The sequence below is a fragment of the Artemia sp. Qi Xiang Cuo genome, chromosome 7 (assembly GCF_049724085.1).
Source record: "Artemia sp. Qi Xiang Cuo chromosome 7, ASM4972408v1, whole genome shotgun sequence".
Taxonomy (NCBI): Eukaryota; Metazoa; Arthropoda; class Branchiopoda; order Anostraca; family Artemiidae; genus Artemia; species Artemia sp. Qi Xiang Cuo.
The window spans coordinates 24654806-24669369 of NC_142800.1; the positions used below are offsets into that span (position 1 = coordinate 24654806).

General features: G+C 34.1%; 2 protein-coding genes across 4 annotated transcripts in view; one reads left to right on the plus strand and one right to left on the minus strand.

Annotated features, from left to right (window-relative positions):
- LOC148950082 (methylated amino-acid transporter SLC25A45-like) overlaps positions 1-14564 on the plus strand; it is an 81149-nt gene that overhangs the window by 18546 nt on the left and 48039 nt on the right. The window lies entirely within an intron of this gene.
- On the minus strand, positions 184-1245 carry LOC148950083 (uncharacterized). Its single transcript, XM_089091774.1, has one exon. The coding sequence runs from the start codon at positions 1243-1245 to the stop codon at positions 184-186; it is 1062 nt and encodes a 353-aa protein (XP_088947900.1).

Consider the following 14564-nt stretch of genomic DNA (forward strand, 5'->3'; position numbering starts at 1 on the left):
TGTATAATTTTGTATCTGCATGGCCTGATCTAAGACGAAATGCTAATCTTCCCTCTTTCCTACTTAATCCTTAGTACACATGCCTCTCAAACTTTCTTGCTACTTTTCGGGTAACAAACCAATTTCCGGATTGATTTCTGCTATCCTCAAAATCGTATGTTCTTACTGATTGTTTCAATTGATCTAATTGTATTGCAGATCTAGGAGTTGAACCACTAGTAAATACATTTGTTGTTTTGCATGCCATTTTAGCAGCTGTGTCGGCACTCTCAGTCCCCAAAATCTGAACATGGGCTGGGATCCACTAAGACATATGTTTGCTGTTGACATTAATGATACTATTTCCGTGTAGCACAATACAACTTCTCTTGAAATTTTCCCATTATGATCAAAATTAGCGAGTGCCTCCAATGCACTTTTTGAATCTGATAACAATACAATGTTTCTTTGGTTGCTAAGTTTCTCTTTAGCAAATACAATTGCTTCCTTTATGGCTATTACTTCAGCCTGGAAAATTGTTGCCTCTGAATGCAGTTTAAATGACTTTGACACTTGTATCAATGGAATGACAAAGGCAGCCCCTACTGCAGAAATTAGGTTACTTTCCTTAGATCCGTCTGTATAAATATCAAGGAATCCCCTGTATTTCTCTGCCATCATTAATTTAAAGTTTATCCTGGAATCATGGTATCCATTCGTTTCAAACTTAAGATTGCAATGTAGCTTAATTGCCTCCCAAGGAGCAGGTAATGCAATTTCTGGAACTTTTAACATATCTGTCATTTTTAGTGTCACTCCAAACTGTTCACTGATACGACAAGACATTTCAAAGATATTTTCCTGGTTTTTCTTTTTAAACTTATTTGATGTAACAATTTTTCCTGGTTTAAATATTCTTGATCTAACAGGGTTTGTACTATCTGCTGTCAACAATTTTTTGCCATATTTCAGGACATTTACATTTCTCCTGGTTTCCAGGCTTTCAAGTCCTAACTCTGACATTAAAAACACAATAGGGGTAGTCTTTCTAGCTGCAAAGGCAATGCGTATAGCTGCATTCTGTACGGAATTCAACTTTGCTAGGGTTGTGTCACTGCCTGAGGAATAAATCACGGAAGCATATTCTATCTTAGACCTAATATATTTTATATAAAACTCCATCATAAAACTGGGTTTTTGCCCCCAGCTAACAGTTGTAAGCATCTTCATAAGATTAAGCCTTTTAACGCAAGCAGCCTTGGTCATTTCAATATGTGGTTTCCAATTCAAATTTTCTCTATATTCACACCCAGGAACTTTGTTTCACTCACAAACTCAATCTGCTGGCCATAAAATCTAATTATTGGGGTAAGTTTCATTTTTTTCTCCGAGTTATTAACATGGTATTTGTTTTATGTGTTGAAAATTTGAGATGAATATCAGTCGCCCAGTTTTCAACTTGCACTAATACTTCTGAAAAAGATTTGATTCCCTCTTCCAATGTCTTTGCCTTAACCCACAAAATATTATCATCAGCAAACAGTCCCGCACTTGAATCCTCTTCTCTAATATTTATATTACTTTGCCCCATATTGTAAAAAACAGGTCCTAGGCTGACCCTTGGGGAACTCCATTTCTTCATCCTACTAGGGTTGTTGACATTGTTTTTCCTACTCTCACTGTAACTACTCGGTCTTCAAGATAATTTTTACTTAGCAGCAACATTCTACCTCTAATTCCAGCCTCAATTATTCCTGGCAATATTTGTCTATGTACAATGCTATCGAACGCGCCCTCTAAGTCGAGGAAAACTGCAATCATTACAAGTCCATTCTGGAGAGCATATAAAGCATCCTGTTTAAAGCAAAGCAAATTTTCTATGGTACTTTTGTTTTTCCTGAAACCGTATTGTATATCTTTAAGACTACCCCTTTTTTCTATTTCATAGTTAAGTCTTTTCTTAACAAGTCGTTCATATACTTTCCCTAAAACTGGGAGCAAAGTTATGAACCGCTGGTCTTCCAGTTTTGATTTGTCCTGTCCTGGTTTTGGGATAATAATTGCTTGGCCCCTTTTCCATGCACTAGGAAAATATCCATCATTCCAAGCCAAATTGATGATGGAAAGCAACACCATAATCCACTGCTTTGGCAAAGCTTGAACAAACTGTAGATGAACCATATCTTCCTCTGGTGAGGTAATAGGAAGATTTCTTATTACACTGTCAATTTCAACATTAGAAAATGGCTGATTATAAGGGCACTGCAAATCCTGATTTGCAATTTTTTTAACTTTAGTTGTCATTCTGGCCACTTCTGTAGCATTTGGATCAGTATTTCCTATGGTCTTATTTAGATAATTAGCACTTGCATTCGCCTTATCTTGATCTGTCAATAGTAACTGATTATTGTCCACCCCAGGGGGGTTGGATGTTCTGGGTGGAGGTTTGCTTTGCATTTGTTTGATGAAAACATAGACCTTACTTAGTGGTTTCCGGAAATCCAAATTTTCAATAAACTCTTCCCAGCTCCTTTTCTTGGCTTGTGAAATCACTCTCTTAAATGCTGCATAAGCTCTTTTCACCTCAATATAGTTGTATATTGTTGTTGCTTGTTCATACTCATTTTTTCTTCTTAGATATTTCTTTTTAGTTGCATCACAATCTTTGTTCCACCATATACATGAATTTCTTTGTCCCTCAGAGGAACAGATTTTGTTGCTGCTTCAATTATGCTGTCCTGGAAAACCATCACTTTCTCATCAACATGTTGCTCCCTTTCTACTACAGCCAAAATGTCTTTTTGTTCAAGAAGTTCTTTAAACTTTCTCCAATCTGCCTTCTTGATTTGAAACTTAGTAATCTTGTTTGTCTCAAATTTATCAGAAATCTCAAACCGGCCATCACAAACATTTAATAAAATTGGGGCATGGTCACTAAATAAAAATGTATTTACTAAGGTTGACACAGTTGCTGATGCCACTAGATCTGGACTAGTGAAAGTCAAGTCTATAGTGGTGCAAACTCCTGTGATAGGATTTTTATGGGTTGGAAGCTCTTTTTGTGTAATTAAGCATGTATTATTTTCCAGTAACCTATCTTCACGGCTTTTACGTGAAGCATCAATAAAATCACAGTTACACCACACTTTGATATGGGCATTAAAATCCCCTATTAAAACCACCTGTTCTGCATTTGGTATTTTATCAAGTAGTTCATTTATAATGCCACCAATGTCTTTATTATTCCCATTCGAGTTGTAAACATTTATAACATTGAGGATTTTGCCATTTCCCAAATGGAGCTTGCATCCAACTATTTCAACATACCCTTCATAATTGTCACCTAATTCAATATGCACTTCGGTGTAGTGGTATTTTTTGCTAATACCTATCAACACCCCGCCTTTTCCTGTTTCAATTCTGTCTTTCCTCAAAATATTGTATCCCTGGAAACTCATATTTATATAGGGTTTTAGTCAGGTTTCATGTAATCGTAAAACATCTATACAGTTTGTACGTTGAAATTCAACAATAATATCGTTCTTGTCAGTCCTCACTGATTGCGAGTTCCAGGATAATATTTTAGGTTCTATAGTGTTGGTCTGGTGTATCATTAATTAGACAAAAAGTTCTAATTTCATATTTGTTTAGCGGTCCAAGCCGCAATTCATTGACAAGGGTACATAATTTGTTTATACGTTATATTAATGATAGTTCAATCAATTTAAGCATTTCTGGTCTTAGAAGTAATCCAATTATTAGGGATTTTGCTGCCTTCTGTTCAATTTCTTGCTTCATATTTATTGTAATTTCATTATGAAGTTGATTGAAATAAGGGGTACTCACAGTAAGTTTTTTGTTTGCCACATCTGCATAGCTTCTATATGTTACATGGGCTCTCTTAAAACCACTGTGATGTTTCTCTGCCACTTGTAGGATTTCTCTATTCTGGATTCTAACAGGACAAGCAAATGATGTAGAAGAATGATTGCCTTGGCAATTAGCACATATATATGATTTGGGCCTTGAGGTCCTATCAGTGTTTTTGAGATGGCACATATCAGATGAATGATTTCCTGAGCATCTTAGGCATGTATGAGATTGAGCTCTACAAACATCCTGTTTATGGCCATATTTTTGACACTTATGGCACTGTAATAATCTCCTGTTATACACCTGGACTTCTCTTTTTCTTCCACAAAACCACACACTTGGGGGAAGACAATTACCTTCAAAAACCACCATTATTGCGTAACTGTCAGATAGCTTTTTTGTTTCTTTGTTGTACCATTTTTGTCGGTGAACTTCTTTTATTTTAATAGGTGACTCCATACACTCTAAAATCTCTTCATCTGTCATGCTTAGTTGGACTCCTTTTATGATCCCTTGGCTTAATCTCTGCTTAACACTTCCAGTAACATTCACTCCAGCAACAATGTTCATTTGTTGGAAAATTTTTGATGATTCTTCATCCATGAGGTATACTGTCATTTTGTCTCTTACTCTGTTTACTTCAAATTCAAATTTTCTAGATTTCAGTACTTCTTTCAGAGATTTCACTATTTGGTAGTCATCAGGCAGTTGTTTATTTTCATCACTTACTGTAACATCAATCATTTAAGATAGTAATTCGGTCTTTGGAACATCAATGGATTTATTTTTAAAGGACACTTTCTGAGATGGTACTGATTGGTTTAGGTGTGCATTTTGCCTTTTAGCTTGTTGTGGGGCAATTTCGCTATTTGGAGAAATGTCTCTCCTTTTACGTCCTAGGCTGGGGTTCAGTCCCAGTTTTGGCTTTTGCAGGTCTTCTTGAATCAACCCTTCTATTACACAAGGGTTGACAGGTCTCATATCTTCATCACTCTCAGATGGTAATGGTGGGTAACTTCCTTCCTCACTTAAGACAGAGTACCTATTAGCTAAAGGAATGGTCTGTATCCCTGGCACATTATAATTTGGTGGATAAAAACCACTTCCCACTAACTGAACTGGTGCTCTTTGCACCTGCTGGACAATTTGTTGTTGACCATAAAATGCATTTGGGTTATATGAACCTGGTTGCCAGCTTACTCGCCGTCATGGGACCATGGAACTATCATTTGGTTCTGACTTGCATTATTATTAGCTCCATAAAACTGTGGGGTCATTTGCAAAAATGATTGTCCTTGACCTGTACCACTTCCACCTGCAGCATGACCCCCTTGGGGGCCAGGTTGAATGTTCATTTATTCTAGAGCACAAAATCGATTTTCAAAATTTCTAGTCACCTGCCTCAAAGAAACATTGAAAACTTGAAGCAAAAGATTTTATATCCTACAGTTAATCTTTTCTTCCCTCCTAAAATTCATTTCTGACAAAAATGATTATTATATTTGGAAACAATGCTAACAATGCTAAACAATGTTAGCTAACAATGTTAGCTAACAAAAATTTGTTTGGACGGCGGAAACAGAATTGTTAGCTAACCGAAATTGTTATCTAACAATTCGCGGAAACATGATATTGGGCGGGAAATTCAAACAAAAATTCTCATCAAGATAGTGTTGCAGTGAGTTTATATCAACTTGATAATACTCAACTGACGCGAAAGCTTTCAAATTCGAATAATAGAAAGTTGCAAAGTATTCGTAGCTTATATAAAATAAAATTTAACTATTAATACCAGCAAACGAAACAAATGCACAAAGCATTTATTAATTGGCAAACTATATTGAGTTTAGGCGAAAACTAAAACACCAGTACATAAGCTTTCATAAAGTAACTGTTTAAAGCTTTTACATAAATTATCCCATGTATGATGGAATTGTGAAGACCTGTTTAAAAATGATAATTTGATTGCATAAACGAAACTGTCAGATTTTTGATCATATCAAATTGCTATGACTTTTAAGTTGTCCACATTTCTTTTTACAACTTAATTTACATCTTTTTGAACCAGTAAAACTGAGGAATGAATTTAATTAAAGAAAAATTTATCTTCACTGAAGGTGCAAATCAAAGAAAATTCCAATTTAGGAGAAAAGTATCCATTGCCAATAAAATGGGGGGGCGACTATAATGTTGGGAGGGTTTTTTCTCATTTAGAGAGAAAATTAGACCAGTTCATCAAAAGACCAACAATTTATTTTCACTGAAGGTGCAATTCAAAGGAATTTTCAATTAAGGAGAGAAGTATCCATTACCAATGAAATGGGGGGGGGGGCAACTAACGTGTAAAAAAAATTAGGCAGGTCGCATTTTCGTTGTTATTTCTATTTTTTAAGTGGAAGAATGGATTTTTTTTATATAATTAGATTACCAAAAAAAAATGTCTCGAAATTTAGAGGGGGGAGGGAAAAAAATCTTAGATGAGTCGTTGTCCTGTGCCCTAATTGATTCCATTGCCAGTAAGTCATGAAAATGTCTAGAAGGAGGAGGTAAAAATTATAGAAGGGTGTTCCCCTCCCTCTATTGACACCACTGCCTGTAAGTCTCAATAATTAAATTGATAAGCAAAGAGATTGAATAGAAATAGCCAAACAGTGCGTGGTAACGAACTGTAAGTAAGGAACGACTTGGCTCAATATTAACCGAAACTCTAAAAAACGGAATTTTGATACCAATAAATGCATCAAAAGAATTGGATTTTTATTTTGATATCAAATATATAAAATTTATCAAGTTTAGTTTTACCCATCAAAAGTTGCGAGCCTGAGAAAACTTGCTGTATTTTCGAAGAAAGGGGGAAACACCCCCTAGAATTCATATAATTTTAATGAAAATCGCATGATCAGATTCAGCATATCAGAGAACCATATTGTAGAAGTTTCAAGCTCATATGTGCAAAAATGTGGAATTTTGCTTTTTTTTTTGCCAGAAGAAAGATCACAGGTGCATGTTTATTTGTTTTTTCCAGGGGTGAGCGTATCGACCCAGTAGTCCTAGAATATTGCGAGAGGGCTCATTCGAAAGTAATTTAAAAGATCTAGGACTCTTTTTAAGTGACCAAAAAGAGGAGCGAAATTAGGCCCCCTCCCACGTTGATTTTTTTCCCAAAGTTCACCCAATCAAAATTTTGAGATACCCTTTTTGTTCAGCATAGTCGAAAAATCTAATAACTATGTCTTTGAGGATGATTTAATCTCCCACAGTCCTTAGGGGTAGGGTTACAAGTTATAAAATTTGCCCATTGTTTACACATAGTATCTGTTATTGCGAAGTATGCAGACCTTTTCAGGGGCAGTTTATCTAGTGGGGGTCGGGGGAGGATGCTACGTTGGAGGATCTTCCTATGGAGGACGTTTTCATGAAGGAAGGGAATTTTCCATGAAGGGGGTGCACGGTTTTCCAGCATTGTTTAAAAAACGATCAGAAATTAAGTAAAAAAAAATTTAACTGAAAGTAAGGAGCGACATTAACTTTTTTCAAAAGAGCCATTTATTCTAAATAAACGGCCTTTGTGATTTAGGGGTCATTCTTAAAGAATTGGAAAAAAATCTAACTTCAGTGTAAAGAGCGAGGTATTGATAAGGGGGGCAAACCACCTCATATACGCAATAATTTCTGTTCGTTTAAGTTTTAATGTTTCTCCTTACTTTCAGTTGAAAAAAACTTTTTTTTATTTGTTTAATTTTACATAGCACATTCACAAAAACTATCACAAGTAGGGAGGAAATTAACCAAATTCATAAAATTTAGAATCGATTTGCATGACTGAATCCTTTGGATCCTTGACTATATTAAACAGCTATGACTTTTAAATTGTCCATATCTGTTTTAACGACATTATTTGCATCTTTATGACACATAAGGCTAGAACGCTTACATCCTTGACCATAAATTAAACTCAACTAAAAGTACAAAGTTTAGCATGAAAGGAATAACAAATTATTTATTTTCTTATTTAGTTAAATTTTTTTAGTTTTGTTTTGGCTTTCTCAGCATTATCTTATTTTTAACGGAGCGTTTTAACTAACAGTCGAAGCCTTCAACTTTTTGTGTGAGTTTCAATATCTTTTTGTCAATAATAGGTAAGATTGTAACAGAAATTATTACCCATACGAAGGAAGTTGTCCTCACCTCAATATCATGCCCTTTACGAAAGTTTGACGTTTTGTTTCAATCATTCAGGAATGACTCCTGAAACACAAGATTTGTTTAATTAGAATATGAAGATTTTTTAAGTTGTAAAAAAAACTTTAGCGTAAAGTACGAGGCATTGAAGAGGGGCAATCTATTAAGCGTTATAATTTTTGTTCCTGCAAGTTTTAATGTTGTCCCTTACTTTCAGTAGAAAAATATGTTTTTATTTATTTAATTTATGATTGATTTTTTAATAATACCGGGAATTCCAGTTCCCCTTCCATGGACAATACCTTCGCTGACAGACAATCTCTCTGTAAAGATCTCCTCCCACACCCCCCCCCACGCTCCGCCGAAAGGTATCCGTATACTTCCCAATAACCAATACTATATGTGAAAAATGGGCAGTTCAAAGCGCGTACCCCTTCCCTGGCCACCTCGCTCTTTACGCTAAATTTTGACTTTCTCACAACTCAATTTTTTTTTTTAAACAATCTTAACTTCAGCGTAAAGAGCGAGGCGTTGAGGAGGGGACAGCCCCTTTCATATACGGAATAATTTCTGTTCGTTTTAATTATTAACGTCGTTCCTTACTTTCAGTTAAAAAAACTTGTTTTTTTTATTTAATTGCCGAAAAGAGAGAAAACACCCCTTAGAAGTCAACTAATCTAAAGGGAATTACACCATCAAATTCAGTGTATCCAAGAACCCTGTTGTAGAAGTTTCAAAGTTCCCATCTACAAAACTATGGAATTTTGTATTTTTGCCAGAAAAAGAATCAAGAATGCGTGTTTTTTTTTCTTTTCCCAGGGGTGATCGTATCAAAAAAAATAGTCATAGAATATCAGGAAAGGACTTATTTGAACGGAAAGTAAAAGTTCTAATGCCTTTTTTAAGTGATCAAAAGGATTGGAGGTCAAATTACCCCCCTTTTTCCCTCGAAGTCAATCGATTACAATTTTTTAAATTTTGAGATATTCATTTTGTTTGGCATTGTTGAAAAGTCAAGTAACTATGCTTTTGGGGAAAACATTATGCTTTTGGGGAATTTCCAGGGGATATATTTTCCAGAGGGAGCTTTCTGCAGGAGCAACTTTCTACTAGGGTATGGAGGGGGGGGGAATAGAAACCTTTTCCACTGAGAGGGGATTACCGATATGATTTTAAAACAATCACAAATTAGTCTTTTTCAAATGAAAGTGTGCTAAGAACAAGATCGTCTTTTCACCCAAGATCGTCCACAAGAAATTTTCAGAGTGGAATTTTTCTCTAGAATGGAATTGTTTGGAATGAATTTTCCTGGAAGGGGGGGGGGCGTTATTTCACGTGAAAAGAACTTTTTCCGGTGAAAAAACAGTGCTATTTAAGTAATTTCTCTTACTTACAATTAAAACTAAAAAAACATAATGAAAAGTTATTAAAAATTACAAAACGCTCCTTACAGGCAAAATGGCAGGTACAGATGACTCAGAGATGAGATGTATTCTAGAAGAGCTTCTTTCTTCCTCTGAAAGTGATGACTCAGATGTAGTCATGGAAGAGTACTCACGGGTGACAGTGGCTGCTTTTTCTAGCTTAAACCTTGAAATTCATGTCAGACAAGAAAATTACATCAAAGACGTGATCGCAAAGTATTCAGATACAGACTTTAAAAAGCACTTTAGAATGAGCCCAGATACATTCAAAAAGCTACTAGACTTTATTAATCTGCCTGAATCAGACTATTGTGGTGGTAATATGCCTATTCAAAAACATGAAATGCTATATATTACTCTGTTGTATATGGCTAACCAAGCTTGGACCCTCAGAGAGATAGGAGATAAATTCGATCGCTCAATAAAATGAGTCTGGGCTGTTGTAGGGAGGGTTTGTTCTCATATAGAGAAAATCAGACCAGTTCGATAAAAGGCCAAGTACATTAAGTCTAAATACAGTAACTAGAAAATTTGCTGATCGCAGTGGTTTCCCGGGAGTCCTTGGTGCCATTGACGGCTGCCATATAAGAATAGTAGCACCATCTGAGCAACAAGCTACATATCTAAATAGAAAAATGTTTCATTCTATTGTGCTTCTTGCCGTATGTCTTCCGAATAGAGAATTTTCCTTCATTCATATGGGGTTTCCTGGTAGTGAAACCCCATACATGATAGTAGAGTACTGAGAAATTTGGGTCTCTACCACCAAGCATCCCAGGCAAATTCAACTCTATTTACTAATGCTGATTATCACATTATTGGTGATAATGCCTTCCCTGCACTTACATGGTTAATAACAGCATTAAAAGAAACTGAATTTATTGATGAAAAAAGAAAAAGATTTAATAAGAAGCTCTCAAAAACTAGGGTAGTAATTGAAAATGCATTTGGTGATCTACTCAATAGACGGCGATTATTGAGATTTATACACAGTAAGGTACCTCGAGCAATTAGTATAGTCATAACTGCATGTTGCTTGCACAACTTTTGTGCATGGCAGAGTGACAATGTAATTGAAAATAAAGAAGAGCAAATTTACAGGATATAGAGGAAGAATATCCTCCTACAAACTCATCTGATGTTTTACATACAAATGATGGTCAAGCAAAACGACTAAGTTATATTGATATGATAGGATAGTTCTATGCATTTATAATGTTATTATACTGTGATAAACAATTATTTGATCAATAAAAGTTGTAAAACCTCAAAAGTAACAAAAATCTCAACAATCTTAATTGAAATTGGATGGCAAAGGCTGGTATTGATGACTATATGATGGACTCTTTAGTTCACCTGGTAAATTGCAAGTGCACAAGATTTTACTTAAGCCAAATATGAAAAATATTGTACAAATCATGATATTTGAGGAAGAATTGGTCAAAAGTGCTGCATGCTCAAGCCTGCTTTCCCAAAAATTCAAACCTAAAAGAAGTGCACTTTTATTGTTTTAGGAATACTTGAAACTGAACAAAATTAAGGTGCATTGTCATAAAATAAATATTCTAAGAAATACTATAAAACAAGTTTCATATATAAACAAAAGCAAATATCAAAACTATAAAAAAATAAAAAAACAAAAGAAAAATAAACATTCAAACGATTTAGAAGGCAAAATAGAAACTTTGTTCACGTTCACTACTCTCTCTCTTTCTTTTTTTCCTCTTTTTGTTTTAATGAGTTCGTCTATTTTTTTCATTTTTTAATCATGTCTTCTCTGTCTTTCCTGCTCTTTTTTAATCTTTGCATTTTCAAAAGAATGCCTGAATAGTCTCTTCTCTTTTAAAAATTCATCAATTTGGTGATTTTGTTTCCTTTTTTTCGAACTGCTAGATGCTTCATTTACTGTAACATTGCTTTCACTTATGATACTGGTGTTCAAATTTTGCAATGTTCCAGGTTGAGCTTCATTTCCTATAACATCATTTTCACTCATACTGGTGTTCAAATTTTGCATTGTTTTAGGTTGATTATCACTCCCAGTACTAGAAGTTCCAGGTTGAACATTAGGACTCACAATAGAATCATATATTTGGGGGGGATTGATATTGTGTTTGTCTCCCCATAATTTATCCATCTCTTCAAAAAACCTTGGAGGCTTTTTATATTCTGATCCTGTGTTTTTGCAGGAATCAATATACTGTTTATAGGTGTGCTCCAGGGACCGAGCTTGTGCCCATACTTTGTTTGTCCCCACCTCCCCTTCCATAACTTCAAATCCCTTCAGTCTCAGATTGTTTGCCACTTCTGCCCACACCATTTTTTTTTATTAATTTACTTTGTAATTTTGCCTTAATGGCATCAGTTGCCAATATTTCAAATAAGGCAAGTTTTGCTTGATTGTCTCTTGCTTGCTGATCAGGGTCCTTTGAGTTGCACCGCAGTCTAAGGGTACTGGTACCTCCTGGACTTTCTTCAGAACCATGATCAAAAATACTGAGAAACTGCTCTTAACTGATACCATAGGCTGAGCAGTTCGACTGGCTCACAATAAATTTGTCTCCAGACATGTCAGCATCTGAAATAGAATAAATCCTCATTAAACTAAATGAGGAAGCTTAGTATGGTGCCTATGCTGAACCAGTGGCTACAATAATCATGATGACAATCATCATAGCCAAGATTTCACAGAATACTATGGAAAAAATTTTCAGAGGGATAGTCATAGCAAGAACTTGAAATTACAATGTATGAAACATAAGCTATTTTAGAACAGGCATGCAGTAAAAAAAGAAAAAAAAACACTTGAGCAAAAAAGTGTAGCTCTGACCTTGGATCAAGACAATAGTAACATGTACTAAATTAATTTTTTTTTAATTAATTTGACAGGTTAAACTGAACTTGATACAAAAGTAAAGAAAAAATAAACCATACAAAAACCAAATCCAATCTATAATTTTAAAATCTATTCAACTGTAAACTTTTCTGTGAATATACAATCCTTTTTAAGCAACAGGGATTTAGCCTGCATGACAGCATGAGTGAGTAGGTAGACTATTATAAAGTGACTTTTTGATAGAACAAAATATTAATTTACAAAAACCCTCAAATTCAACAACATTTTTTTGGCAGATGCATCTGATTTATGGTGTTTCTTTAAGTACCAGTTGGTACTATTTGTTAAGGGGGATTAACAAATCGTTTGACTGTTGTACACACAGGTCAATTTAGCTCTCAAGTATAGAGGCCAAATAGATATGCCCACTTTCCAGTATTTGACTGCAACAAAAAAAACACACAAATTATATAACTTGAAATTAAAAATTGAAAAAAGATCAAGTTTACAACTACATGCAAATGTAAAAAAACATTAGATTACAATCAAAAAGACAACAATACAATTCTTTTCCAGTTGATTTCTATAACACACCATTCAACTCCTTCTGATGACTAGTTAAAAATCTTAAGTTATCTACTATTAATGCATACATGTATTCTACATAAAAAACGAGATTAAAATAGTCTTTTTTATTTCCTTTTATATATAAAAAATGATTTTCTAAATATAAAAACTAGAATCATAGCCCACCCATAATGTATTTAGTAGGCCCTAGATAAAATATAGGCAACTAGTTCAATTTATCTAGCACTTTCCCTTTAGAAGCTTTACAACTACAGTGATACCATATTTCCTGATAAGTTATTTGTTCAGCCTAGAATAGCAACAGATATATAGCTAAGTCCATGTTCCTGTCAAAGAGTTGTGGCTTCCACTTGTTGCAATAATGACCATAAGACATGTTTCTAATGCTACACTGATACCATATGTCCTGCCAAGTTATCTGCATAACTTAGAATAGCAAGGGATACATAGTCCTTTGGTCTCACTAAAGAGTTGTGGCTCACACTTGTTGTTATAATGACCCCAAGGCATGATTCCTATGGAAGAGCTGTAAATCTACACTGTTATTATACTTCCAGCCAAGTTATTTGTATAGCCTAGAATACCAAGGGATAAATAGTTTATGGTCCCAGGAAAAAGTTGTGGCTCACAATTGTTGAAATAATGACTGTATGGCTGTATTTGAAACAATTGTTTAATTGAACAGAAATTGACTGAATCTCTTACAATTTCAGTGTTTGATTTCCATACTGCAAACAAAGAGGTAGTTCCTGATAGTTTCATCTACCCAGCTGTGCTACTATTTTCATTTGCCTCAGATACCAATGCTTTAACATAGGCTAATAAAAAAACGTACCCAACATAGGCTTCTCCAGTCCTCCATAACAAAAAGTAATTTAAGAGCTTAACCTCACTGACCTTAATAAAAGTGAATTTTGCAAAAAAGGGCTTATTGCAAACTTTTGATAAAGTAAGATTTAGAGCTTAAACTAATCTTGTGATTAACTCCACAGCCAAGTAGGAAAACCTGGCTTTTAAGGAATATAACCAAAACAATTACATACAAATTTATAAACAACAGATTAAAATCAAAAAGATAATGATAAGAATCTTTTCCAGTTGAGGTTTGTCACAAACATACCAACTCCTTCTGATCACTGGTTAAACAATCTCAAATTTTTATTATTAATATATATATATATATATATATATATATATATATATATATATATATATATATATATATATATATATATATATATATATATATATATATATATATATATATATATATATATATATATATATATATATATATATATATATATATATATATATATATATATATAAATTTTACATTAATATAATCATCTTTCTTATTTCTTTTTATATAAAAATAATTGATTTTTTAACTCTAAAATACATTATTTTTATTATTTATTGAAAACCTGGCTTAGTACAAAAAGAAAATGACAAAGCACTAAAAAGAAACAATAAGAAAAAAAAAGTAAATTATCACTATACAACTATGGCAACATAGCTAGAATTAAAGAAGCTGGCTCCAAGAATGTCTTGAAACCTTCTGGACATAGCAATCTGCTATGTGGAAACAACTGATGAGCTATGAATTCTATGTTCAAGTTGAATATCACAGTAGATATTTGGCAAAACAGAAAAAAGTGGTGTGGATTTTCAGTTTATTG